At 44.8% G+C, this 27,809-nt stretch overlaps 1 protein-coding gene across 1 annotated transcript in view; it reads left to right on the top strand.

The window, feature by feature from the left end:
- Positions 1-27,809, top strand: part of CACNA1A (calcium voltage-gated channel subunit alpha1 A) — a 379,285-nt gene that overhangs the window by 147,023 nt on the left and 204,453 nt on the right. Inside the window, 2 exon segments of the mRNA XM_021083710.1 lie at positions 1,795-1,900; positions 5,680-5,819. Of these exon segments, the coding sequence (XP_020939369.1) occupies positions 1,795-1,900; positions 5,680-5,819 (246 nt within the window).

Genomic DNA, 27,809 nt, shown 5'->3' on the forward strand with positions numbered 1-27,809 from the left:
TTTTTTTTTTTTTTGTCTTTTTGCCTTATCTAGGGCTGCTCCCGTGGCATATGGAGGTTCCCAGGCTAGGGGTCAAATGGGAGCTACAGCTGCTGGCCTATGCCAGAGCCACAGCAACGCAGGATCCGAGCCCCCTCTGCGACCTACACCACAGCTCACGGCAACACCAGATCCTTAACCCACTGAGCAAGGCCAGGGATTGAACCCACAACCTCATGGTTCCTAGTCAGATTCCTTAACCACTGAACCACGATGGGAACTCCCTGTTTTGCATTTTCTTAATGACTAACGATATTGATCATCTTCTCATGTGCTTATTGGCCATTCGAATATCTTCTTTGGAGAAATGTCTCCTCAAGCTCTTCGCCTGTTATTTAATTGGCTTGTCTTTTCACTGTTGCGTTGTGAGTGTGCTTTAAATATTCTGATACTAGACCCTTGTGAGATACATGATTTGCAAATATATTCTCCCATTCTGTTGGTTGGTTTTTTCACTTTCTTGACAATGCCCTTTGAAACCCAGAGAGTCTAAATTTTGGCAAAGCTCAGTTTATCTATTTTTTTCTTGTGTTGCTCATGCTTTGGTATCACATCTTATCACTGTATTTTATTTTTATCTTTATGGTTGCACTTGCAGCATATGGAGGTTCCCAGGCTGGGGGTCGAATTGGAGCTGCAGCTGCAGGCCTACACCACATCCACAGCAAGACCAGATCTGAGCTACATCTGTGACCTGTGCTGCAGCTTATGGCAACACTGGGTCCTTAACCCACTGAGTGAGGCCAGGGATCGAACCCGAATCTTCAGAGACACTATGTCAGGTTCTTAACGTGCTGAGCCACAGTGGAAACTCCTGTATTTTATTTTATCTTATGTATTTATTTATTGGCCAGACCTGCAGCATACGGAAGTTCCAAGGACAGAGACTGAATCCAAGCCACAGCTGCAACCTATGCTACAGATGTGGTAACACCAGATCCTTAACCCATCGTGCCACATCGGAAACTGCATTATTTTATTTATTTTTAATTGAAGTATAGTTGATTTGCAATATCGTGTTAGTTTCAGGTGTACAGCACAATGATTCAGTTATTCATATATATATATATATTCTTTTTCAGGTTCTTTTCCCTTGTAGGTTCCCTGTGCTATACAGTAGGTCCTTGTTGTTTATTGATTTTATACATAGTAGTGTGATCACTACATTTTAAATTGCAACCACTGGCCTCCTTTCTTGCTTTTTCCCTGTCATAGTTTCCATCTTCTAATGTACTGTATCATGCAGTTATCTCACCTACTCCCTTCTTCTCTACAAGGGCAGAGATTTTTGTCTGTTTTACTTTGAGCTGTGTCCCCAGTGCCCCAAACGGGATGTGGCACACAGTAGGTGCTGAATTAATATTTGTCCAGTGAAGGTTGGAGGTGAGACAGAGGGAGAATATCCACATTTTCCTTACAGAGTTGTCTGCCAGGTTTTGAGGGCAGTGAAACTACTTTGTATGAGACTATAGCAGTGGATACAGGCCCTAACACATTTGCTCAGATTCATGGACTGTGCACAACACCAAGTGTGAAGCATAATGTAAGCCATGGACTTCGGGTGATAATCATGCATCAGTGTAGGTTCATCCACGGTAACAAATGCACCTGTCTGGTGGGGTAGGTGTGTTGATATAATGGGGGAGGCTGTGCCTGTGTGAGGGCAGGGGGCATATGGGAAGTCTCTGTCCCTTTCTCTCAATTTTGCTTTGAAGCTAGAGAGAGCTGGTATGATTTTCCTTAATTCCATGATACTCCCTTTGAATATATGATTTTAGCCACCATCATAGCGAACTGCATTGTCCTCGCCCTGGAGCAGCACCTACCTGATGATGACAAGACCCCGATGTCTGAACGACTGGTGAGTGGTGTCTCTTGGTGGGGTTGGGGGGGGGTGTCTCTTATTGACTTTGACAGCAAATTGATATGGCCATGGGAGCCAAGGACAGAGTGAGTGGTCCATTGGTCTTGGCACGAAGAACCAGATCGTGGGCCCCCCACCTGGGGAGCCTAAATTTCACAAGCTCCATGGAGTTCTCATTGTGGCTCAATGGGTTAAGAACCCAACTCATCTCCATGAGGATGTGGGTTCGATCCCTGGCCTCACTCAGTGGCTTAAGGATCCAGCATTACCCTGAGCTGCAGCATAGGTCACAGACACGGCTCAGATCGCCCATTGCTGTGGCTGTGGTGTAGGCCGGCAGCAGTAGCTCCGATTCAACCTCTAGCCTGGAAACTTCCATATGCTGCCGGTGTGGCCCTGGAAAGCAAAATAGATAAATAAATTTCAGGAGCACCAGTCATCTGGGGAGAGAGATGCCCTCACTGCCCATCGTCCACTCTCGCCCCGCAGCCAACCTCATGTCCGTCTGGAGGGAGATGAGTGAAAGTCCATGAAAAGTCACACTCAAAACAAAATTCTTGTGAACAGTGTTGACCATATACACAGGGACACAGAGAAGAGTAGGGTGAACCCCTCATGAATCCATCATCCAGATTCAACAACTATAAAGATTCTGCTTCATGTCATATTTTCTATACTTTTGTATTTCCTTGGTGTATCCATCTTGGTCCAGGCATTTCAAGGCAAATCCCAGACAATATGTTAATTCACTGCCATATACTTAAGCCTGCATTGCTAGAAATATGGGCAATTTCAAAGTTCTTGCTGTAGCACAAGGGGATCATTGGCATCTCTGGGGTGCTGGAACATGGGTTTGATCCCATCCTTGGCCCAGGGGCACAGCAGGTTAAGGATCTGGTATTGCCAAAGCTGTGGTGTAAGTTGCAACTGCAGCTCAGATCCTATCCCTGTCCTGGGAACTCCATATGCTGGGGGGCAGCCAAAAGAAAGAAAAAATAATGGGCATTTTCTTACATCACCCCAGTGACATGTTCACACCCAACACAATAGCGGTTCCTTAGAATCATCAAAAACCCAGTCAGTAATCAAAGTTCTGGGACTGGGTTCAAAAATGACTGTTTACAGTTGGCTTGTTTGAAGCACGAGCTAAATGTGATCCAGATTTTATGTTGCTTGAGACTTAAAAGTCTAAAGCAGTCTTGGCAGTTCCTCAGTGACCTAGTGGTTAAAGATTGGGTGGTGTCGCTGCTGTGACTCGGGTTTGATTATTGGCCTGGGAACTTCCATGTGCCAAAAACATAATTAATCAAGTAGCCTTCTCCCTCCTGCCGTTGATTCGCAGAAACTAGTCCAGTTGCTCTAAGGAATGTCCCACATCCTGATCTTTGCCTGATTGCTTGCTTATGATGTCATTTAGCTGACTCTTTCATCCCCAGTTTCTTATACCTGAACATCAGCTAACTCTGAAGGCTGTTCAAAATACAGATGTTTATTTGGTGAAACGCTGCAGAGCTGTAAACCAGCACTAAGATCTTTCTTGATGCTCCTAGTCATTCCGCAGCCTTGGTCCCTCTCTTGGCCTTCTGACAGTGCAGAGGAGGCCTCTGTCCTTTCTGTCATCATTTTGAAGCCAGCTATAATCACTTAAGTGTAGAGAGAGAGAGAGATGTTAGAATCCACTCGTTCCTAATCCCTAAAGTCTGGATGGTCTCGAGGGTTTTAAATTTTAATAGTTAACGTATTAAAATATGTATTCTAAAAATATATAACTAGCCTAGAAAAACAATGACTTCAAACATTTTTTGTTTGTTTTTGCTTCAGATCAAGCTAAGTAAAGAGTCAGATGGGGGAGTTCCTGTAGTGGCTCAGCAGGTTAAGAACCTGGCTAGTATCCATGAGGATGCAAGTTCAATCCTTGGCCTCACTCAGTGGGTTAAGGATCTGGTGTTGCCTTAAGCTGCAGTGTAGGTCACAGACGTGGCTTGGATCTGGCGTTGCCATGCCTGTGGCATAGGCCGGAAGCTGCAGCTCCAATTTGACCCCTAGCCTGGGAATTTCCATATGCCGCAGGTGTGGCCCTAAAAAGTAAAAAAAGAAAAAGAGTCCGTTGGAAGACTAGTAAGCGGAGAGTAGTACTGGTAGCAAGCTGGTGTGCAAAAAAATCATGAAAGCAGAATGAAAATGATTGAAGCTTGAGAAACATTGCCATAACAGATGGGGAGACATCCATGTAGTGGCTCTGATGGAGCAGAACTTATAGCTTAATTTCAAGTACTATAGATTGTCAACCGGAAGCCAAATCTGGTAGGAGGTCTGGCGAGGGGCTGGGAACTAGGACACTGGCCATTTACCAGTCAGTGCAGAAGCATTAATTCCAATACTTTAGCAACCCGAACAGCTGTTCTGGTGCAGATCAGTTTTAGAACCATCATAAGTATCAGATTTGGCGGTGAGGTTAGGGCACAGGGCTAATCACAAGGGCCTGAATGATATATGTGATAAATACACATTCCAAACCGGTGCTTTCTCATGGAACTTTCTGCACTGATGGAAATGTCCTATTTTATATATAGTACAAAGACCAACTATGTCGCACAGGGATTTCTACTCAATACTCTGTAATAACTTATATGGGAAAAGAGTCTGAAAAAGATTGGAGATATATATATCAAGAGCTCCTATCATGGCTCAGAGGTTAACAAACCCAACTAGTATCCATAAGGACTCAAGTTTAATCCCTGGCCTCGTTGCCATGAGCCGTGGTGTAGGTCGCAGACGCAGCTGGGATCTGGCGTTGCTGTGGCTGTGGTGTAGGCCAGTAGCTGTAGCTCCGATTCCACCCCTAGCCTGGGAACTTCCATATCCTGCAGGTGTGGCCCTAAAAAAAGCAAAAAAAAAAAAAAAACCCGCAATTTAATCAGTGTGCTGTATACCTGGAACTAACACATTGTAAATCAACTCTACCCCAATATAAAATAAAGGTTTTTTTAATTTAAAAATAAAAATGAAAGAGTAAAAAATAAATATAATTTTAAAAATAAAGTTTTAAATTTTTTAAATAAAAAAATCTTTTCCTGAACATAGGAAAATTTTAATTTCCCTATGTTTGCAATGTCCAGTATGGTAGCCGCTAGAAATGTGGCCAGTGTGACTGCAGAACTGAATCTGTCATTTTATTTCATTTAAATTTATTTAAATTTTTTTTGTCTTTTGTCTTTTTAGGGCAGCACCTGCAGCATATGGAGGTTCCCAGGGTAGGGGTCAGGTCGGAACTACAGCTGCCTGCCTACACCACAGCCACAGCAATGGGGGATCTGAGCCGTGTATGCGACCTACACCACAGCTCACAGCAACACCTGATCCTTAACCCACTGAGCAAGGCCAGGGATCGAACCTGCATCCTCTTGGATACTAGTCGGGTTCATTAACTGCTGAGCCACGACGGGAACTCCGAAAGTCATTTAAATTTAAATAGGCACACGTAGCCAGTGGCTGCCCTACTAGACAGCTCACATCCAAACAAACAATTCTCTTTGGCCAAGTAGTTTGCAAAGTTGGCCAGAGGAAAGAAGGCAGTGTCTTCTCCATGTTTCTGTTTTTCTTGCAAAACCCTTTGGACAAAGTGACTCCAGGCAGGATGCCGTGAGGGGCAGTGAGTTCTGGAAGGTCGGGAGAAGTGAGGGGAAGTGGGTTCAGAGAGCTGAGTGGGCTGGTTCCCTGTTCATGCCACCCTCTGTCCAGCCAAAGATGCTGACCTTACCCTCTCTCCCTTCTAGGATGACACAGAACCATACTTCATTGGAATTTTTTGTTTCGAGGCTGGAATTAAAATCATCGCCCTTGGATTTGCCTTCCATAAAGGCTCTTACTTGAGGAATGGTTGGAATGTGATGGACTTCGTGGTGGTGCTAACAGGGTAAGTGGCATGTGCTATGTTCCTTAGGATTATCTTGAATGAGGAGGAATTTGGAAACCTGGCGTGGTCCAGGCTGGGCTCAGGAAGGCTGAGCTGCCATGTTTTCCCTCAATGTGCCTCTGCCTTCCCCTCCCCACCTCTGGATCTCAGCTGCATCTTTCAGCGGATGCTTTCTGTGACAATTAGAATAATAGCTTATTAGAACTGACTGCTTCCAAAGTGCCTTATGCACCTTCTCTTATTTAATCCTTACCACAACCCAATGAATTAGGAAATATTAATATTCCCATGTGACCACTAAGGAATCTGAAACTCACTCAGATTCCTCACCCAGAGGGAACTTGCCTGAGATCACCCAGCAAGTAAGGAATGGACTGGGATGTGAACCTAAGAGTATGTGACTCCAGAACTCAAGTTTTAAACTGTTGTGCATGTGTGGCCCTTCTGCTTTGCTTGGGGATGTCTTGCCTTTATTTTAAGTTGGTAAGTGCTTTTTTGAGGACTTCTGGGTGCAAGAGATTGTGCTGGGTCTATGGAGAAAACCAAAGTAGGGTGCAGTTACTGCCTTTGAGATTTCAGATCTGATGCAATGAACCATGATTAAAAGGTGAACCTGTGTACACATCCCACCAAAGACCCTGTATAAGGTAACACTAGCTGCTATAACAACAACCACAAAAATCTGAAACTAAGTAAGGACTTAAACACCAGAGAAATTTATTTTTCACTCATCAAAAGGCCAAAACAGTCGTTCCTCATTGGCAGACTTCTCTCCCCCACCCCCACCCCTGCCCTGGCACAGTGACTGAGGGACCCAAGCCTTTGCTACATTGTGCTTCCTTATTATTGACCCGCAGATTGGGTCTGCTCGCCTGCCTCAAACCGGGGAAGGGAAATGAGCATGGACTGTGATGCTTTGGGAGGTTGTATGGGCTTGGCTGGGACCTAGCGAGTAACCTCTTTGACTCATATGCCTTTGGCTAGAGTTCAGTCACGTGCCCACACATCACTGCAGGGAAGCTGGGCAACATCAGACTGTGCTTAGAAGGTAACGGAGATGGATCTGGTGATGAGCCAGCCAATCTCTGTTGCAGACCCCAAAGCCCTTTATCAGGTCTCAGAATAGACTTTACTGTTTTGTAATGATTCCTGGCTCCTCTGTTTATCCCCTCCTCTCCCCCTGAGTTAAGTCTGCTTCTTCTCTTCCAAGATCCTTATTCACTGAGGGGCCTTCCTCAGAGTTCTACTGCATGAGATCACAGTTCTCCTCTATAGGATGTTAATCCTCTGTAAGATCCTTTCTATGTGGGATCACAGTTCTCTTGTATGGGGTCAGAGGTCTCCTGTATGGGGTCAGCTGTCCTCTCTCGGGTCATAGATTTCTTCTAAGGGAATTGTATTTCTCCTCTAGGCTCTGTTGCTGCTCCTGGTCTTGTCTTTCTTGGCAGATGTCATGGGTCTTAGTACCCATGCTGTTGGCCAGGTTTTGAACACATCGGCTGTTTTGAAGCAATGATGCTTCTCATGGAAGGAGCTGTGTCGCACTGGGCTGTTTCAGTAGAGGTCTTCAGACTTGAGTGGTCTGTCGTGAGGACGCTGGGGCAGCTCTAGCAGGCTTGGGTCACGGAGGGTCCTCTCTTTGCTGTGCCCACAGTCTTTTGGTTCAGTACCTTGAAAAGGACTTGTCATGGCATTGGACACTTTTCGTTTGCTAGGAAACTCATCTGTGCAGCAGGCCAGTGAGTGATTTTGTTGCTGTTTAAAAATGAATAATAGGAGTTCCCGCTGTGGCAGAGGGTGTTAAGGATGCTGCTTGTCTCTGTGGAGGTACCAGTTTGACCCCTGGCTCAGTACAGTGGGTTAAGGATCCAGCATTGCTGCAGCTATTACATAGGTCTCGGCTCCAGCTAGGATTTGAACCCTGGGCCAGGAACTTCTATATGCTGTGGGGGCGGCCAAAAAAAAAAAAAAAAGTTACCTGGTGAGAACTGTATTTGGAAAAAAAAAAAAGCAAAAACCAAAAATGTATAATAAAAATAAGCAGATATTCACGAAGTAGAAAATAATATGACAAATGCCCATATATGCAAATATTCATTCAGTGAATAGTTATTGTTCAACTACTGTGGGCCAGGCTCTGGGACATGGCAGTGAACGGAACAGATGAAAGTCCCTCCTCCCATGGAACCGAGTTCTAGTGGTGAAGAAAGGCAAAATGAATAAGGAATGAAATATCTGGTGTGTTAGATGTTGATGAGAGCTACAGAGGGAAAAATAAAGCAGAGGAGAAATGGGATAGGTATTAAGGGCAGGAGGGTTAGAAGCCAGGGAAGACTTTTACTGGGAATGTGATCTTTAAATGAAAACCTGGAGGAGGTGTGTGAATAAGCCATGAGGATGGCTGAGAGCAGCGAGTGTCAGGCAGAAAGAATGACAGTGCAAAGGCCCTGAGGCTGAACTGTGTCTGATGTGTTTTATGAACAGTGAGGAGACCAGCACGATGGGAGCAGAGTGAGTGAGGGAAAGAGCGGAGGAGGTGAGGACAGGGAGGTGATGGGAGCAGACTGCCATCAAAATGAAACCTCTGTAGGGATTTCCCATTGTGGTTCAGTGGAAACAAATCCAACTATTATCCATGAAGATTCGGGTTCGATCCTTGCTCAGTGGGTTAAGGATCTAGTGTTGCCCTGAGCTGTGGTGTAGGTCGCCGCAGACTTGGCTCAGATCTCGAGTTGCTGTGGCTGTCGTGTAGGCTGGCAGCTACAACTCTGATTCAACCCCTTGCCTGGGAGCTTCCACAAGGCATGGGTATGGCCCTAAAAAGCAAACAAAAAGAGAAAGAAAGAAAGAGAGCAAGAGAGGAAGGAAGGAAGGAAGGAAGCGAGAAAGAAAGAAAGAAACCTTATAATACTGTTTTGGGAAAGAAAGAAACCTTATAATACAGTTTTAAATCCCTGCTTTGCCTGCTTTGGCCCCATTCTCTCGATCCAGAAGCACTTTCCTGAATGTTGTGTTTATCATTTCCATGTATGTAATTATACTTTTATATAAGAATATTAGAAATATAGGGTACCTATTTTACATTTCTTTTTTTTTTTTTTTTGTCTTTTTTTGCTATTTCTTGGGCCTCTCCCGCGGCATAGGGAGGTTCCCAGGCTAGGGGTCTAATCGGAGCTGTAGCCACCAGCCTACGCCAGAGCCACAGCAACTCGGGATCCAAGCCGCATCTGCAACCTACACCACAGCTCACGGCAACGCCGGATCGTTCACCCACTGAGCAAGGGCAGGGACCGAACCCGCAACCTCATGGTTCCCAGTCGGATTCGCCAACCACTGCGCCACGACGGGAACTCCTACATTTCCTTTTCTTTTTTGGCTGCCCTGTGGCATCTGGAGTTCCCGGGCCGGGGATCAGATCTGATCCACAATTGCAACATACGGCACAACTGCGTCAACGCCAGATCCTTTTAACACACTGTGCTAGGCCAGAGATTGAATCTGTGTCCTGGCACTGCAGAGATGCTGCCGATCCCCTTGTACCACACCAGGAACTCCCTATTTTGCAGTTTGACTACATAAGTATATAAGAGGTATGTATGGATTGTTTTGCATGCTCCAAGTTTCTCTATACATGTTTTCTTCTACAACCTGCTCTTAGCATTCAACATGAGGTTAATCTGATTGACAGGAATAGTTACCATTTACCCCTTTTCACTGCTGCATTGTATTCTGTGAATATTCTACCATGTGTTTATCCATTTGGGCTGTTTCCAGCTCTGTGCTATTTTGAACCAAGCTGTCCCCTCTTTCTTGCGAGTGGATTTCTCTAGGGCATATACCCAGGAATGGAATTGCTGAGTTGTGTACTCTCTGCATCCCCAGCTTCACTGGATATTGCCAAATTGCTCTGCAAAGTGGTTGTACCAATTTATGCTCCCTGAGGGCTGACTTTTGCTGGCAGGGGCTGGCTTGACCTTGCTGGCGGGAGGGAGCCTTAAAAACCCCTGGTTTTTTATAACATGGTTCTTGAAACACCTAGGGAAGCTCCTCTGCTATTGAGATACTGTTAAGCATGTGGTAAGTCTCAATAAGTGATGGTTGAAAGGCGGCCATTCAAGAGGTCAGTCTGCCACTTGGATGTTAGTATCTGCTCCTTGATTACAGCAAGATGGTCTTTTTCTTTTTCCTAGTTTCCTGATATCTGATGAGCCTCTCGAGGAGAAATTCTTCCTCTGGGGCAGCTAGGTCCTAGGGATGCAAACTCTTAGCTGGAATTAATGGGATCCATGAACCCTCTGAAATTGTGTACAAACATCGTGCGTGTGTATATTTTTCCTGTCTGGAGTTTTCACTAGAGTCTCTGGGGTTCCTGATTCTATTCACTTTTTTCTTTTTTTTCCCTTTCTTTTTTTGCTTTTTTTAAGGTCACGCCCGTGGCATATGGAGGTTCCCAGGCTAGGGGTCTAATGAGAGCTGTAGCCACCGGCCTATGCCAGAGCCACAGCAACGCGGGATCTGAGCCACGTCTGCAACCTACACCACAGCTCACGGCAACACCGGATCGTTAACCCACTGAGCAAGGCCAGGGATAGAACCCGCAACCTCGTGGTTTTTAGTAGTATTCATTAACCACTGTGCCACGATGGGAACTCCTCATTCATGGAGTTCTTGTTGTGGCTCAGTGGGTTAAGAACCTGACATAGTGTCCCTGAGGATGCGGGTTCAAACCCTGGCCTCAGTCAGTGGGTTAAGGATCCGGCGTTGCTGCAAGCCATGGTGTAGGTCACAGATGGGGCTCAGGTCTGATGTTACCATGGCTGTGGTATAGGCCTCATCTGTAGCTCTGATTCGACCCCTAGCCCGGGAACTTCCATATGCCACAGGTGCAGCTGTAAAAAGAAAAAAAGGGGAGGAAACATTAATTTTTCATGGATTACCAAGGTTTTGGCCTTCTTCTTGTATGACATCTGGTAGAAAAGATCTTACCTGTGGATTTTTGTTTGCTCTGTGTAGCTCAAGGCCTCAGAGAATTCTGACTTTGTAATTTATCAACCCCTTTTAAAGTGTCCTCTCGTCGTATTTGACGTTCTGATCCTTAACCTGAAAATGTGTGAGAGGAAAATTTCAGAAGCTTGACTATATCACTGAGATGACAGAGCTTTTACTGTAATGTTCGAATATATGTAAACATCGAAGAGATCAAATAATACACTTGTTCACTGTAAAAAAAAGAGACTGTGGGGAGTTCCTGTCATGGTTCAGGAGTAACAAACCCGACTAGCATCCATGAGGATGTGGGTTTGATCCCTGACCTTGCTCAGTGGGTTAAGGATCCAGCATTGCCAGGAACTGTGTTGTAGGTCACAGGAATAGCTTGGATCTGGTGTTGCTGTGGCCCTGGCGTAGGCCGGCAGCTACAGCTCCGATTCAACCCCTAGCCTGGGAACCTCCATATGCCATGGGTGTGGCCCTAAAAAGACAAAAAAAAAAAAAAAAAAAAAAGAAAGAAAGAAAGAAAGAAAAGAGACTGAATGCTGCCAGGGTGGATATGAGGACAATTGCTTTGCACCACATCTGACATATAGTAGGTGCTCAGTAAAATAAATGTTTGCAAGTGTTCTGGTTGTGGCTCAGTGGGTTGAAAACCCAGGCATAGTATCCGTGAGGATGTGGGTTCTAATCCTAGACTTGCTCAGTGGATTAAGGATCCAGCATTGCTACAAGCTGAGGCAAAGGTCCCAGATGTGGCTTGGATCCAGCATTGCTGTGGCTGTGGTGTAGGCCAGCAGCTGCAGCTCTGACACCCTTAGCCTAGGAACTCCCACATGCCTCGGGTGTGGACCTAAAAAGAAAAAATGATAATAATCAGTGCTTGCTAAGCTGGAAGGTGGTCATCAGAGTATTCTGGGAAATTTACTAAGCTGTTTAAAGAGATGGGGACCATGGCATTGATGGAAGTAGTCCAGGAGTCTATGGCAGATACCCTGACATCATATAAAGCATAGAGCACATGAGCTCTGGGTCTTTACCTCCTCTGACATTTTGTGACTATAAAAATAAATGTTCCTTTTTGGAAGGTCCTATGAACCGCCACAGGCTTTGGGCAGTTTTGCTGAGGACAGAGCGAGGAAGAGACCCAAAGCCTTGGAGACCAGCAGGGAAGGATGTTGGCTTAGTTTGCACAGCATCGCTGAATGTTAGGATGGACTAACATCCAGCTCAGTGGACCCTGGCAGGTCCAACTCCTTTATTTTACTCACAGGGATTTAAGACACAAAGAGGCTAAGTAATTTGCCCAAAGTCATGTGGGGATGGTGGATAATCAGGAATCTTCTAGAATCGGAAGTTATGTTCATGCCAGAAAGCCTTGGAATCCAGTTTGGGGGTGGGGAGGTGTTGCAGTGGGGCTGGTATAGATGATTAATGCAGCTTCTTGGGTTCTGCCATCAGAGCTTTGCCTTCTTTTTCTTTCTCTTGTCCCCTCCCCCAAGTACCCAGCTTATGGTCTCTTCCAGAGAAATTTAAAGAGAGCCTTAGAGAATAATCCCAGTCCCCCCCCCTTTTTTCCTACATAGTCAAACAAACGGAGGACCAGAAGGGTCAGAATGACTCGGCCAGAGTCACACACCTCTCACACTCTCTTCCCTTTTTGATTTTTTTCTTTTTTTAAGTATCCTTAAAGTATAGTTGATTTATAATGTTACATCAATTTCTGCTGTATGGCAAAATGACCCAGCCCCCCCCACACACACACATACATTCCTATTCTCATATTATCTTCCATCATGGTCTATCCCAAGAGACTGGATATAGTTCCCTGTGCTGTATAACAGGACCTCAGTGCTTATCCATTTTTTTTTTGGTATGCATTTTTATTTATTTATTTTTAATTAAAAAATTTTTAAAGAATGTATTATAGTTGATTTACAGTGTTCTGTCAATTTCTGCTGCACAGCATGGCAATCTTGTTACACACGTATATTTTTTTCTCACATTATCCTCCATCATGTTGCATAGTTCCCTGTGCTATACAGCAAGATCTCCTTGCTTATCCATTCTAAATGGGATAGTTTGCATCTACTAACTCCAAACTCTCCATCCTTCCCACTGCCTCCCCCACCCCCTTGGCTCAGAACCCGGCAAGTCTCTTTCCCATTGCCTGTGAGTCCCTTTTTGATTAATTGAACAACACATGTAGTCATTCCTCAGCTTCTCCTATTTCCTTTGCCTCCCACACAGCTGTTCTGAGTCACCTGCAAATAAAAACAGCATTCCAAACACAACAACAATAATACGCAACCAGTGAGTCTAACTTTTGAGACCACCTAACGGCTCCTATAAATATCAGCTACATTTTATTTTAATGTCTCTTTGCATGAATCCCCACCTACACACCCAACCAGAGGATCAGTCACTCTTGGTAGCAAAAGGATTCCCCCCTGTGGCCCAAGTGCTTTTTATCATTCAGAAAGTTTAATCGTTGAGAGAGCATCAGTCTTTTTATTGTTCGGAGCATTTGGTTGTCATGATATTTGCTGAACCATGTTTCATCAGGAGCCACCTCACTTCCTAACAGCAGGAGCTTGTTTCTTCATCTTGTAACAACAGTGACAGTGATAATAATGATGCTGGCTGCCACGATTGCTGTTCTCTCTATTTATTGGGCACTTACTGTGTGCTGGCACTCTATTAACAATTTCAGTGATCATATTTCAGTGTCACAAACCTTCTCTAGAGATGGGGCCCAGAGAGATCAAGCTACTTACGAAGGGTCCCACAGTTAGTAAAGGGCAGATCCGGATCTCAGCTGCTCTGCTAGGACACGTCTCTAAAACTAAAATAACCCTGGGCCCAAAGTAAAGTTCACAGAAAGAGCTATACTCAGCCTGGTATACTTATGAACATAATACCTGTTATAAACTTCAGTGGCAACGTTGACAAACCAGAACTTACAAGGTAGTTATAACATGATATACTATACATGTATATGTGCTCAATTCTTACAACCCTCTGAGTTAAGTGTCATTATTATCCCCATTTCATAGAGGCTCAGAAAGCTTAAATAACTGGCCCAAAGTCACCCACCTCAAAAATAGGTGATCAGGATTTGAACTCAGGCAGATTTGGATCCACAATCCATTTTCCTGGGTCCTACGCTGTTTCTCTAAAGCCAAGTTTTTCAGGGAAGGCAAGAAGATCCTTCTTTTTCTCCCCATCTTTGGCTCCATTCTTTGCAGGGGAAAAAAAAAAATGGGCAAGAGAGATTTCCAGAAATGGGAGACTGGTGTAGACTAATGGCTGAAACCTGGGTTTCAAAGTCAGGGGACTCTGTTGTGGTAAACTCAAGAATGTGTTCATCTCTCTGAATTCATTTTCCTCATCTGAAAAATGGGAGTAATGATAGTGTTTATGTACTAGAGCTGTGGTGGGCAACAGAGAAGGCAATATATATGGCAGATACTGAGCCCCTGAGTGCTTTGTAAATGGGAGTTGGTGAACTGAAGGGAAACATTAAAACAGATTCCTTCAGAGGAGTGTGGTTGATGTTGCAAGGGCCCCACTCCTGATTTGCACATGTCACATCTGGGTTTATCTGCAGCTGGGGTAGGTAGCTCCTATGTCAGCTTACCTCCTTGCACCTCCAAGACTCTCATCTTTCTGCATCTCTGTAGGAAAGTCTTCTCCAGAACTGCAGGAGTTTGTTCAGCCCATATGACAGACACTAAACTGTCCCAGGAGCAGTACTTAACCAGGGAGCCAGGGAGTCGGTGTATACATACCCTAGCTTTCCCATGGCTCAGTGAGAAAACTCAGAGATATTTTCTATACCCTCTCAAAGGATCCTCAGCAGGATTGAATCCCAGTTGTTCACAGTGAAACACATTCATTAGTATACCCTTTACCAACTCCTCACTTTCTAGTTCACCCCCTTGTCACTCCATGGATCACATCTCAAAAGCCCTCGTCTTGGCTCTGCGTTCAGAGGAGCCCAAATCACGCAAGGAGCAAGAGTCAGAAGCCTAGTGGGGAAGCGTTTCAGCACCGCGGACAGAGCCAAGCTCACTTCCTTATCTAAAGGTGTCCTCCTTTCTCCCTGCACCCCCGACTGGGGTGGGGGAGGATTGAGCGAGGGCCAGATGGTCAGGTAACGTTGTTCTGAACTGAGCTGTTGGCCATTTTCCCTGTGTGGCTGGAGAAGATCTTGCCGTCTATCTCTCCACAGGTTTAGGGCCTGATCGAGATCATGTCCTCTTGAATTGCTATGACAAATGCCAGCCTGCCTCTAGAGAGGCATCTGGCCACTGCTTCTACAGCTTTCCAGGCTAATGACTCCTCTCTTCTCACCAGGGCAGAGAGGCCACTGCCTGGCGGGCAGAGGAAATCTCAACGGAACAAGAAGCAAGCGGGTGCCCGGGGCCAAGGCAGAGGCTGCCAGTGGAAAGACACTGTGCTTTGATTGATGCAGTTAGGAACTATAGGACCTGCAGGTGCTTTGTTGTGACAGAGGTTGTAGAAGTTGGGCAGTCTCCCTCTGAGAACCTGAGCTTGACCCAGAGACAAAAAACCCTCACCTTCAGTGGGGTTGTGTCGTAGAAGGGTAAAGCTAAGAACTGGGGCGGGGGCGGGGGGGGGCGTGGGGGGGCGTGGGCAGTGCAGAACAGGAGAGCAGACATCAAGGAAAAAGAAAGAACGCATTTTCATGACTTCTCTGGTTATACTCAGCCCTTGGGTGATCTCATGCAACATCCAGTGTTTAAATACTCCTTCTCTGTTGATGTTTCCCAAACTTCACCTCTCCAGCCTGGACCTCTTTCAGAGGACCCACTTCGGAGGAGGAGTTGACAGGCATCTCACCCTCAAGATGTCCAAACCTAGGAGTTCCCGTTGTGTCTCAGGGGTAATGAACCCAGCTAGGATCTGTGAGGATGTGGGTTCGATCCCTGGCCTTGCTCAGTGAGTTAAGAATCCAGCATTGCCTTGAGCTGTGGTATAGGTTGCAGACTCCGCTTGGATCTGGCGTTGCTGTAGCTGTGGCATAGGCTGGAGGCTACAGCTCCGATTCGACCCCTAGCCTGGGAACATCCATGTGCTGCAGGTGTGGCCCTAAAAAGCAAAAAAAAAAAAAAAAAAAGATTTTTTTAAAAGACAAGATGTCCAAAACTAATACTGAATACCCTGAATACTGCCCCTTCCTGTCTTTCTTTGTCGGAGAATGGTAGCTCTGTCTTTCCAGGGCTCTGACCAAAAATCTTGGTGCCTCCTCCTTCTCTTACACACCCTGAGGCCAATCCTTCTTTAGATTCTATAGTTCTGTCTTGAACCTGCATTCACTATTTACCCCACCTCTACTTCCACCGCCACCGGCCTGGGCTGAGCCGTCATCATCTCTCGACTGGGTTGCTGCAACAGCCTCCACCCAGGGCTCTCTGCTTCTGCCCTCATTTCCCACAGCCTGTTATCACCACAAGCAACCAGAAGGATCCTTTTAACACCTAAATGAGATCAGATCACTTTCCTGCTCACAGCTCTCCCGAAGTTCCTGTCTCGCTCAGTATAGAAGCCAAAGTATAGCCCACAAGGAAGGACCTGCACAATCCGCCCCCATCACTTCCTAACCTCATCACCCTCCACCCTTCTCCTCGCTCACTTAGCTTCAGCTGCACGAACACTTCAGGCAAATTTGAAAACTCGGGGCCTCTGTAGAGTTTTGGTTCTTCTGCCTGGTAGGCTCTTTTCCCAAATATCTACTCAATCCATTCTTTCCTCTTCAAGACTTACTCCACTGTCCCCTGACCTCTTATGTGCAGTTTCAACACTCCCGCAATGCTTCCTGTCCTCTTTCTTCTATTGAGATTTTGTCCACCCACTTAGCTCTTTCTGACAAACTGGGTATTTTACCTGTTTATTCTTTGCCTGTCTTCTCCACTGTGTCAGCCCCAGGGGGTGGGCTGGAGGCAGGGGCTTTTTTTCTTCTGCTCAAGGTGGTACTAGAATACCAGTGCCTAGAATAGTGCCTGGCATCCAGGAAAGGCTCAGTGTTTTGTTTTTTTAAATGATTTTTATTTTTTCCATTATAGCTGGCTGACAGTGTTCTGTCAATTTTCTACTATACAGCAAGGTGACCCAGTCACACATACACATATACTTTCCTTTTTCTCACATTATCATGCTCCATCCTAAGTGACTAGATATAGTTCCCAGTGCTATACAGCAGGATCTCATTGCTTATCCATTCCAAAGGCAATAGTTTGCATCTATTAACCCCAAATTCCCAGTCCATCCCCCTCCCCCCTGGCAACCACAAGTCTGTTCTCCATGTCCATGATTTTCTTTTCTGTGGGAAGGTTCATCTGTGCCCTGTATTAGATTCCAGATATAAGTGATATCATATGGTTTTTGTCTTTCTCTTTCTGACTTACTTCACTTAGTATGAGAGCCTGTAGTTCCATCCATATTGCTGCAAATGGCATTATTTTGATCTTTTTATGTCTGAAGAGTATTCCATTGTGTGTATATACCACATCTTCTTAATCCATTTATCTGTCGATGGACATTTAGGTTGTTTCCATGTCTTGGCTATTGTGAATAGTGCTGCAATGAGCATACGGGTGCATGTAATTGTTCAAAGAAAGTTTTGTCTGCATATATGCCCAAGAGTGGGGATTGCTGGGTCATATGGTAGTTCTATGTATAGTTTTCTAAGGTACCTCCATACTCTTTTCCATAGTGGTTGTACCAATTTACATTCCCACCAGCAGTGCCGGAGGGCTCCCTTTTCTCCACACCTCTTCCAGCATTTGTTATTCATGGGCTTATTAATGATGGCTATTCTGACTGGTGTGAGATGGTACCTCATAGTATTTTTGATTTGCATTTCTGTAATAATCAGTGATGTTGAACATTTTTTCATGTGCTTGTTGGCCATCTGTATATCTTCTTTGGAGAAATGTCTATTCAGGTCTTTTGCCAATTTTTCAATTGGGTTGTTGGCTTTTTTGCTGTTGAGTTGTATAAGCTGCTTGTATATTTTAGAGATTAAGCCCTTGTCCATTGCATCGTTTGAAACTATTTTCTCCCATTCTGTAAGTTGTCTTTTTGGTTTTTTTATGGTTTCCTTTGCTGTGCCAAAGCTTGTCAATTTGATTAGGTCCCATTGGTTTATTTTTGCTTTGATTTCTGTTGCTTTGGGAGACTGACCTGAGAAAACATTTGTAAGGTTGATGTCAGAGAATGTTTTGCATATGTCCTCTTCCAGGAGTTTGATGGTATCTTGTCTTACATTTAAGTCTTTAAGCCATTTAGAGGTTTTTTTTGTTTGTTTGTTTGTTTTGTGCATGGTGTGAGTGTGTGTTCCAGTTTCATTGATATACATGCAACTGTCCAGTTTTCCCAGCAATACTTGCTGAAAAGACTGTCTTTTTCCCACTTTATATTCTTCCCTCCTTTGTTGAAGATTAATTAACTGTAGGTGTCTGGGACTCAATGTTTTTGACTTGAATAAATGATTCAATCATACTTACTATGAATCAATGGTACCTACCATGTCAAAGGAAGTTTCACCAAAAAATAGACTGATCTGGAGGCAGAGAAGCCCCTGCCTGAGCGCTCATGCATGTTGGCTGGTCTAGATGATATGGCGTGGTTTTATTTTATTTTATCTTTTTGTCATAACACTTGTTCTTTATTTCCAGCATCTTGTTTTTTTCAGACTTTATTCTAGATTCTTTATGAAACTCATATCCTCTTTAAAGTTTTATTAGAGGAGTTCCCATTGTGGCTCAGCAGTAATGAACCTGACTAGTATCCATGAGGACTTGGGTTCGATCCCTGGCCTTGCTCAGTGGGTTAAGGATCCACATTGCCATGAGCTGTGGTGTAGTTTGCAGAGGCAGCTTGGATCTGGCATTGCTGTGACTGTGGTGTAGGCCAGCAGCGGCAGCTCAGATTCTACCCCTAGCCTCGGAACTTCCATATGCTGTGGGTGCAGCCCTAAAATAAAATAAAATATTTATTAGAGAATAGTTGGAGTACAATATTGTGGATATGGCACAGTTTTAGAGGTCAGTTGGGAGCATCGACTTAACCATAGCATGTACTGTGGCTGGAATATACCTGCATATGGTTGTGGTCCACCCTAGGGGTTATTGTGTATCTTTTATATTGTAGCTATGAAGGGACTAACAGTTCTCTGAAATTAGCTTTGTTAAATACTTTGCATTAATGAAGTGACACAAATATAAACAGGTTTGTGCAGAACAAGGAGGACCCAAGCAGGCTGTGTCCTCAGGCCTGCTGTGTCTGGCTGCACCCAGACCTAAGCAGCTGGAATACATTTTCTACGTGTGTGACTCACCTATGCGTAAACCTCTCTTTTTTGTTTTTTTTTAAGGGCTGCAGGTGTGGCATATATAAGTTCCCAGGCTAGGGGTTGAATTGGAGCTGCAGATGCCAGCCTATGCCACAGGCACAGCCACGCCGGATCCGAGCTGCTTCTGCAACCTACGCTGCAGCTTTCAGCAACACCGGATCCTTAACCCACTGAGCAAGGCCAGGGATTGAACCCACATCCTCATGAATCCTAGTCAGGTTCGTTTCCACTGAACCATATTAGGAATTCCAGTGAACCTTTTGGCTAAAGAATATCATATACTTTACTTGCAAGAGTCCTTTCAGCCCTAAGAAGCTTTGGTTTTAGGAGTCAAGTTTGTTACATGGTACTGAAGAGACACAGGCTGTGGTTTATTTTGTTTTCACTGCTCACAAGTATATTTGGAGGCCACCCACAGAATTTTAGGACATGAAACTCTGGCATCAGGGACAGAGGCAGGAAGGAAACCTGAGACACTGAAGTCTTGCTCTGGGCACTAAAATGTGGCTGGTGCTGTTTCTTTTGCCTCACGTGGGTATTTCAAGGATTATAGAATATTTATAAAATTGAATGGACAGGAGGGATCAGACTGGGGAGTCTTCATAAACAAGACTGAAGAGTTTATCAATTTCGGAGTTCCCATCGTAGCTCAGTGGTTAACGAATCCGACTAGGAACCATGGGGTTGCGGGTTCAATCCCTGACCTTGCTCAGTGGGTTAAGGATCTGGCGCTGCTGTGAGCTGTGGTGTACGTCACAGATGCAGCTCAGATCCCGCGTTGCTGCAGCTGTGGTGTAGAACAGCATCTGCAGTTCCAATTCGACCCCTAGCCTGGGAACCTCCATATGCTGTGCATGCAGCCTTAAAAAGCAAAAAAAAAAAAAAAAAAAAAAAAAAAGTAGAGTTGATGTACAGTGTTGTGCCAGTTTCTGCTATTCAACAAAGTGACTTAGTTATACAGTCTTTATATTATCTTCTGTCATGGTCTATCCGAAAAGATTGGATATAGTTCCCTGTGCTGTACAGTAGGAGCTCATTGCTTATCCATTTTAAATGTAGATAGTTTGCATCTACTAACCTTAAACTCCCAGTCCATCCCTCTCCCTCTGCATTTCCCCTTGGCAACTGCAAGTCTGTTCTCTATGTTTGTGATAGACTGAAGAAGTAGGCTTTGGGTGTTTTCACAGCCAAAACTGTACAGTGTATAGCAGAATTGCATCCTATATAACTTTGACTTACATAAAATCAGTGATCTATAATTGGCACACATATATGTAGTAGAAGAGTATAATAAGTGAATAGTGAAGTCACTTCTACCTGTCATTCCATTTAGTGAGCTTTTTCCAAAGAACAAGCAAGAAACATGCCTTCATAATAGATTCTAGTATGTCATTTAGGAATGCTTTTTTTCTGCAAATAACAGAAGAGACAACTAAAAGGAGCTTTCATATTTTTGTCACCTGACTTAGAAACCCACAAATAAGTGGACTGGGATCCGTTGAATAGCTTGGTGATGTCCTGCCACTCTCCACTCCACTTTCCTCGGTTGAATTTTTACTTCATGCTTTCTTGCCTCAAGGTTGCAAAATGTCTGTCACAACTCCTCCTCTCACAGTCACATCCAGAATCAGGAAAATAGTGGTAGAAAAAGAAAACTTTCGGAGTTCCCATCGTGGCGCAGTGGTTAACGAATCCGACTAGGAACCATGAGGTTGCGGGTTCGGTCCCTGGCCTTGCTCAGTGGGTTAACCATCCGGCGTTGCCGTGAGCTGTGGTGTAGGTTGCAGATGCGGCTCGGATCCCGCGTTGCTGTGGCTCTGGCGTAGGCCAGTGGCTACAGCTCCGATTCGACCCCTAGCCTGGGAACCTCCATATGCCGCAGGAGCGGCCCAAGAAATAGCAAAAAAAAAAAAAAAAGAAAGAAAAAGAAAAAGAAAAAGAAAACTTTCATTGGAGGATCTCTTTTAACTAGGAAGGAAAATCTTTCCCAGAAGTTCCCAACAGTTCCCCCTACATCTTATTGGCCATGTGTAGGTCACATGATCATTTCCAGCTTCAGGGGAGACCAGAAATATTACTGTTGGGCATTTTTGCTATTTTATGGGATGCTGGCTCTGCCTCTAGGAAAGATGTGAGAAAGAAATGGCTGTTACAGTTAGCAGTATGTATCACGTGGGGAATACTACTCTCATTCTTTTATATCACATATTACTATACACATTATAACACTTGGTACTGCCCAGGCTCAACTACACAGAACTGTGTATACTGTATCTTATGCATGGTTTAAGAGTTTTCTAAGGGTATTTTTGAGTATATAGAAATTCTCCCTTGTGCACTTAATTCTCTCACATAAGACAAAACATCAGTTTGGAGAAATAGGTTCAAATCCTGGCTCTTCCACTGGATGTGTGACTTTGGGAAATGATTTATTCTACTGGTCCTTTTTCTACTCATTTATTAAATGAGGCTTGTATTCATACTTACCTCATCGGGCTGAGGTGAAGATTCGCTCAAATTACCAATGACATCCTTCACAGAAATAGAACAAAGTATTTTAAAATTTGTATGGAAACACAAAAGACCCCAAATTTTGAAAAAGAAAAACGGATTGGAGTTCCCATTGTGACTCAGCGGTAACGAACCTGACTAGTATCCATGAGCACATGGGTTTGATTGCTAGCTCTGTTCAGTGGGTTAAGGATCCATCATTGCTGTGAAGCTGCAGTGAGGGTTGCAGACATGGTTGGATCCTGCACTGCTGTGGCTGTGGCTTAGGCCGGCAGCTACAGCTCCGATTCGACCCCTGGCCTGGAAACCTCCATATGCCACGGGTGCAGCCCTAAAAAGACAAGAAAAAAAAAAACAAACCCAAAAAACAGAACTGGAGGAATCAGGCTCCCTGACTCCACTCTCTACTACAAAGCTACAGTCATTAAAAACAGTATGGTACTGGCACAGAAACAAAACTATAGATCAGTGGAACAGGATAGAAAGCCCAGAAATAAACCCAAGAAGCTGGGGTCAACTAATCTATGACAAAGGAGGCAAAAACATGCAGTAGAGGAAAGATGTCTCTTCAATAAGTAGTGCTGGGAAAACTGGACAGCTTCATGTAAAAGAATGAAATTAGAACACTCTCTAGGAGTTCCCGAACCTAACTAGTAACCATGAGGTTGCGGGTTCGATCCCTGGCCTCACTCCGGCACTGCCATGAGCTGTAGTGTAGGTCGCAGACGCAGCTTGGATCTTGTGCTGCTGTGGCTGTGGTGTAAGCCAGCAGCTATAGCTCCAATTAAACCCCTAGCCTGAGAACCTCTATATGCTATGGGTATGGCCCTAAAAAAGACAAAGATAGGAGGAAAAAAAAAAAAAGAACACTCTCTAACACCATACACAAAAATAAACTCAAAATGGATTAAAGACCCAAGTGTAAGGTCAGATACTATAAAACTCCTAGATGGGATAATTCTTGGCACATAGTAGGGGCTCAATAAAATACAGACAAGAGGAGGGGGAGGAGGAAAAGGGGGAAGGAAGGAAGAGGAGGATTCCTGATGGTGACTGGGCAAGTCCTAGGATTGAGGTGGTTCTCAGTCTGTGATGGTTTGGGACTCACTTAAGGATAGTGGAAATAAGAAGGAAAGGATGGGTTTAAAGTCTATTTCACTGGGAAAAAGAACCGTTCAGAACATGATAATCAACTAACTATTGACCATCATGATAGTGACATAGTGTCTATTTGACATAGTGTCCATGAGGATGCAGGAGCCCAAGGTCCTTCTAGTGGGAAGAATTTATTTCCATCATGTTGAGGTCCCTGCAAGACATCCAAGCAGAAATGTTGCTTCACAGGCAGATGTAGATATGGTTCAAGCTTGACGGCCCTGTCCAGATTTGAGAGTCATCCACAAAGCGGTTGCTTTGAGATGGAGAGTGACTGAGCCCCAGAGGCACAGACAGGAACACAAGGTCAGAGAAGCACCTACCCTTAGGCACCAGAGGGCAAAAGAGGAGCAGAGAAGGAAACAGAAGATGTGTTGGACACGTAGTTAGGAAGAGAGACAAGCCATACTCAGCTGTGTTGATTGCAGCTGAAAAGAAAAGAAAACCCCTGGGGTTTGGGGGCTTCGTACAGGCACACCTTGGCGATAGTGTGGATTCAGTTCCAGACTGCCACAATAAAACGAATTTTTTGGCTTCCCAGAGCATATAAAAGTTACTTTTACACTATACTATAATCTATTAAGTGTGCAATAGCACGGTGTCTAAAAATAATGTACATACCTTAATTTAAAAATACTCTGAGTTCCTATTATGGCTCAGCAGGTGTAGAACCCAGTGTAGTGTCCATTAGAATGTGGGTTTGATCCCTGGCCTCGTTCAGTGGGTTAAGCATCTGGCATCGCTGCAAGCTTTGGTATAGATCACAGATGCAGCTCAGATCCCGAGTTGCTGAGGCTGTGGTGTAGGCTGGCAGCTGAAGCTCTGATTCAACCCCTAGCCTAAGAACTTCCATGTGCTGCAGGTGCAGCTGTAAAAAGAAAAAATAAAAATTAATTAATTAATTAAAATACTCTGTTGCTGAAAATGCTAACCATCAGCTGAGCCTTTAGCGAGTTGTAGTAGTAACATCAGAGATCCCCATAATAAATATGTTATAATAAGGAAAAAGTCTAAAATATTGCAAGAATTATCAAAAGGTGACAGAGAGACATGAATTGAGCAAATGCTGTTGGGAAAATGACGCCAATAGGCAAGGTTGCTACAAACCTTCAGTTTGTTAAAAGAAAGAAAGAAAGGAAGGAAGGAAGGAAGGAAGGAAGGAAGGAAGGAAGGAAGGAAGAAAGAAAGAAAGAAAGAAAGAAAGAAAGAAAGAAAGAAAGAAAAGAAGAAATAATAAATGCAGCTATCTCCAAAGCACAACAAAACAAGGTATGCCTGTAAATCAGAGGGAAAGAGGGTTGTTTGTAGGGAAGTGGGTATGTATGAAATCTCAGCAGTGGAGGCCTGATTGAAACAAAAACTCAGCAATAAGTCTAATCCATTCAGGAAGTTTGGCAAAGAAAGGAAGGAGCGAAACATTCCCAGCCCATCTCAGATAGGAGGGGTTAAGTGATTTCACTTGGGGAATAACTCAATTTCCTGGGCCTTTTTCCTCTCCCTAACAAAATTTTGTATCAGAGGAGTGATAAAGAAAATGGGGAGAGTTCCCGTTGTGGCTCAGTGGGTTAAGAACCCAGCTAGTATCCATGAGGATGCAGGTTCAATCCCTGGCCTCGCTCAGTAGGTTAAGGATCCAGCATTGCTGCAAGCTGCAGCGTAAGTCACAGATGTGGCTCGGATCTGGCAGTGCCTCAGCTGTGGCATAGGCCAGAAGCTGCAGATCCAATTCGACTCTTAGCCTGGAAACTTCCAGATGCCACAGGTACGACCCTAAAAAGACAAAAAAAGAAAGAAAGGAGGAATGAGAGGGAGGGAGGGAGGGAGGAAAAAGAAAACGGGACATCACATATTATTATGTATCTCTTTATGAATGCAATTCTGGTTCTATCATACCGAAACATCTGGACAGCATCTCATGAAATGTGGAGGGTACATTTAGGATGATTTTACTGGATGGTGTAGAGGAAATTCACTTGCGATCCACCAGGGCAGCAGAAATTGAGGTACTCGCCTCTTCTTGGGAGTGATATATCTGAAGTATCAGGGTTTCAGACCTAAGCCCCACCTTGAAAGGTACGTGGGTAGTAGAGACTTTGAGTTGCAACACTGCTCTACACTCCAGCTATTTCTTATTTAGGCAGCTCTAGATGAGAAGGCAGCCAGTGTATACACACAGTAATTAAGATCACGGGCTTTGGAGTTTGAATAGATTTTAAACCCAGCTCCACTATTTCCGAGCTGTGTGACCTTGGCCAAGTGACTACCTCTCTGAATGTTTGCTTCTTCATCTGGAAAATGGGAGTAATGATACTCCCTCCTTTGTGGAGTTGTGTTAAAGCTTTGATGAGTTAATGTCTGACTGATGGTGTTTATGGATGGTATTTACCAATGGACAGTTTAAAGAAAGAGGCAGGGATATGGCTCTTCTTTGGACCTCAGCTTCCTCATCTGTGAAATGGGAATAATAAATTGTACCTACCTCGAAAGGTAGGATTCAGTGAGATCATACATGTGAAATACTTAGCAAATAGGCAGAGAGGAAGTGCTCAATGCTATCAGCTATTATAAGACTAATAACTATAATTATAATGATGATAATAATTGTTACTATTTCTCCAGGCCCAGTTCCATAGACTGGCAAGTTAACTGTAGGGAACGTTTGCTCCTGTTAATTGGGGACCCAAATGCCAACCTCATCTTCCAATTTGGGGAGAACCTTCCATTGTGTGTCCTACTTCTGGACCATGGGACCCCATAGTCACCCTCTCACTTCTGGGTTGTCAGGGCATGTGAGTTAAACCCAACCAGTCACACACTTCCTCGCCCAAGAATTTAAAAATGAAGTAAGTGACTCAAATGTGAAGGCCGGTTCTGGATTCCTTCAGGGCAGCCTGCTGCAGGGGGAGTGGGTCTGGCTGCATTGTTCCAGCCCATTTTCCAAGCCTGCTTTTCTAGCCTCTGGTTGATTACTTGGGCTTCTTAAAAATGCCCTTTTATGCCTAAGACAGCTGGTCACTTTCTGGGTTGTGCAACCAAGAACCTAAACTGACCCTGGGACAAAGATTTGAAGGTCAGTGGTTTGCTTGGAGATCCCAGGACAGAGAGCTAGGACAGGTGGACAGAGAGCTAGGACAGTGAAGAAGAGGCCATCAGTAAAGCTTGGCTTAGCAAACGAGTTAAGGCTGGAAGCAGTGAGCACTTGTTGACTCTCTCTGGGGAACTTTGGGAGGCCAAGTAGAACGTGCCTCTCACCCACCAGCAAAGGGAAGGGGCTGGGATAGTGGAATCCTTCTAGGGTGTGAGATCTCTAGTTCTCCTGGCTTGCCCTGCATTTGAGCTGAGCATACTTCTGCGGTCAGGATGTCATAGATGTTCACGGCGAAGTGTGGGGCACAGGCACAGCACCCACAGTGGCCACATATATCTAGTCATCATGAATTAGTTGCTCAGCTGCTTTGGTGATGCATCTTGAGAATCAGTTCATCTTCAAGACGCTCCCTCTTGGCCCCATGTAGGAAGTGAGGACAGTAGCTCTATCAGGAAGGGATAAATGAGGGGCAGCTGATAGCCTGGCCTTCGTTCTTTGGGGAGTCTTGGCTCCATCTATATTTCTGAGACAAAGCGCTTCCTCTCCTTCCTGGCCTAGTGGGTCACAGGATTTCTGTGCAGCGAAGAGCAGAGGTCAATGTTGAATTAAAGGCATGGAAATGTGAAGCAAAAGAGCCAGACAGGATCCAGGTGGGATTCAGGATTGGGGATGAGTTAGCAACATTTTTTATTGTCTTTGGCGGGTGACAAGGGGTAGAATTTGTTCCAGGAAGGAGGAAATGAGCAAACCAGGCTTCTCTCACTGGGAGGTGAGAATTGCATCAGCGGGGTGGCCTCTCCACTGGGATGGCACAGCAACCTGTGTTCACGCCTGAAAAAGGAAGATGTATGGGTCTTGTATTCCTATTGTGGAGTCTTATTTGGCCCAGAAACAGGGAAACATTTGAAGGATGTATTAGAAGTGCATTCAGTTGCATGTAGCAGAAAATTCAACTCACGGTAGCTTAAACAAACAGGGGCTTATTCATTCTCATGTTGCAAAATGTCTGGAGGTGGGTCCTGGTTGACATTTGGCTGACATCTCTGTAACATTCCTGGCCTTAACCTCATGGTTGCAGAATGGTTGCTGGGGCTCCTGGCATCATGTCCGCATTCAAGGCAGGCAAGAAGCAGATTGTCAGCTTAGGTGAGATTCAGCCATGTGCTTCATTTGGTCTCAGTTGAGTTCATTCAAGCATCTGTGGTCCACTCTGGGGCAGTTGGGTGGCTCTCCTGTTTGGATGTTAGCTGACTGTAGGCTCATCTAGGATGGTCTTGGCTGGGCCCACTGTGCTCTGTCCCACCTGGTCTTATCCTCTAACAGGCGAACTTGAGCTTGTTCATATGGAAGAAGTGGGATTCTGGGAGAAAGAGGAAGCACACAGATCTCTGGAGGGAGGGCTAGTCCAAGAAATGGGACACTCTCAATTTGACCACTTTGACCAAAACAAGTAGGGAGGCTAGTCCAGATTCACGGGGTGGAAAGAGACCCCCCCACCTCTTGGTGGGAGAAGCAGTACATCATATTGCAAAGGGTGTGAGTCCAAGAAGTTATCCTTCGGGACCATGGTGGTCCCAATTCCTGTACCCTGCAGCCTTCTGTCCTGACTTCTGTTAGCCATTGGGGCCACACCTTCCCCTTCCTTTTCCTTCCTAACTCTTAGCAAGAAATGGGGATCGTGTGTTATTATTACCATGTCACTCACACAGTGAAAAGAAGAGACAATGCCGGCAAAGGCTCTGCCTAGAGCCCATGTCGAATCATACAGCTGCCTGGGAGTTAAAGGTGGGAGATAACACAGCCTCCCCAGATTCCTTCCCCTTTTATCAAATCTCAACTTGGTATCTGAGTTCCGAGCCCTCATGGG

The sequence above is a fragment of the Sus scrofa genome, chromosome 2 (genome assembly GCF_000003025.6).
Source record: "Sus scrofa isolate TJ Tabasco breed Duroc chromosome 2, Sscrofa11.1, whole genome shotgun sequence".
In the NCBI taxonomy this organism is placed as follows: domain Eukaryota; kingdom Metazoa; phylum Chordata; class Mammalia; order Artiodactyla; family Suidae; genus Sus; species Sus scrofa.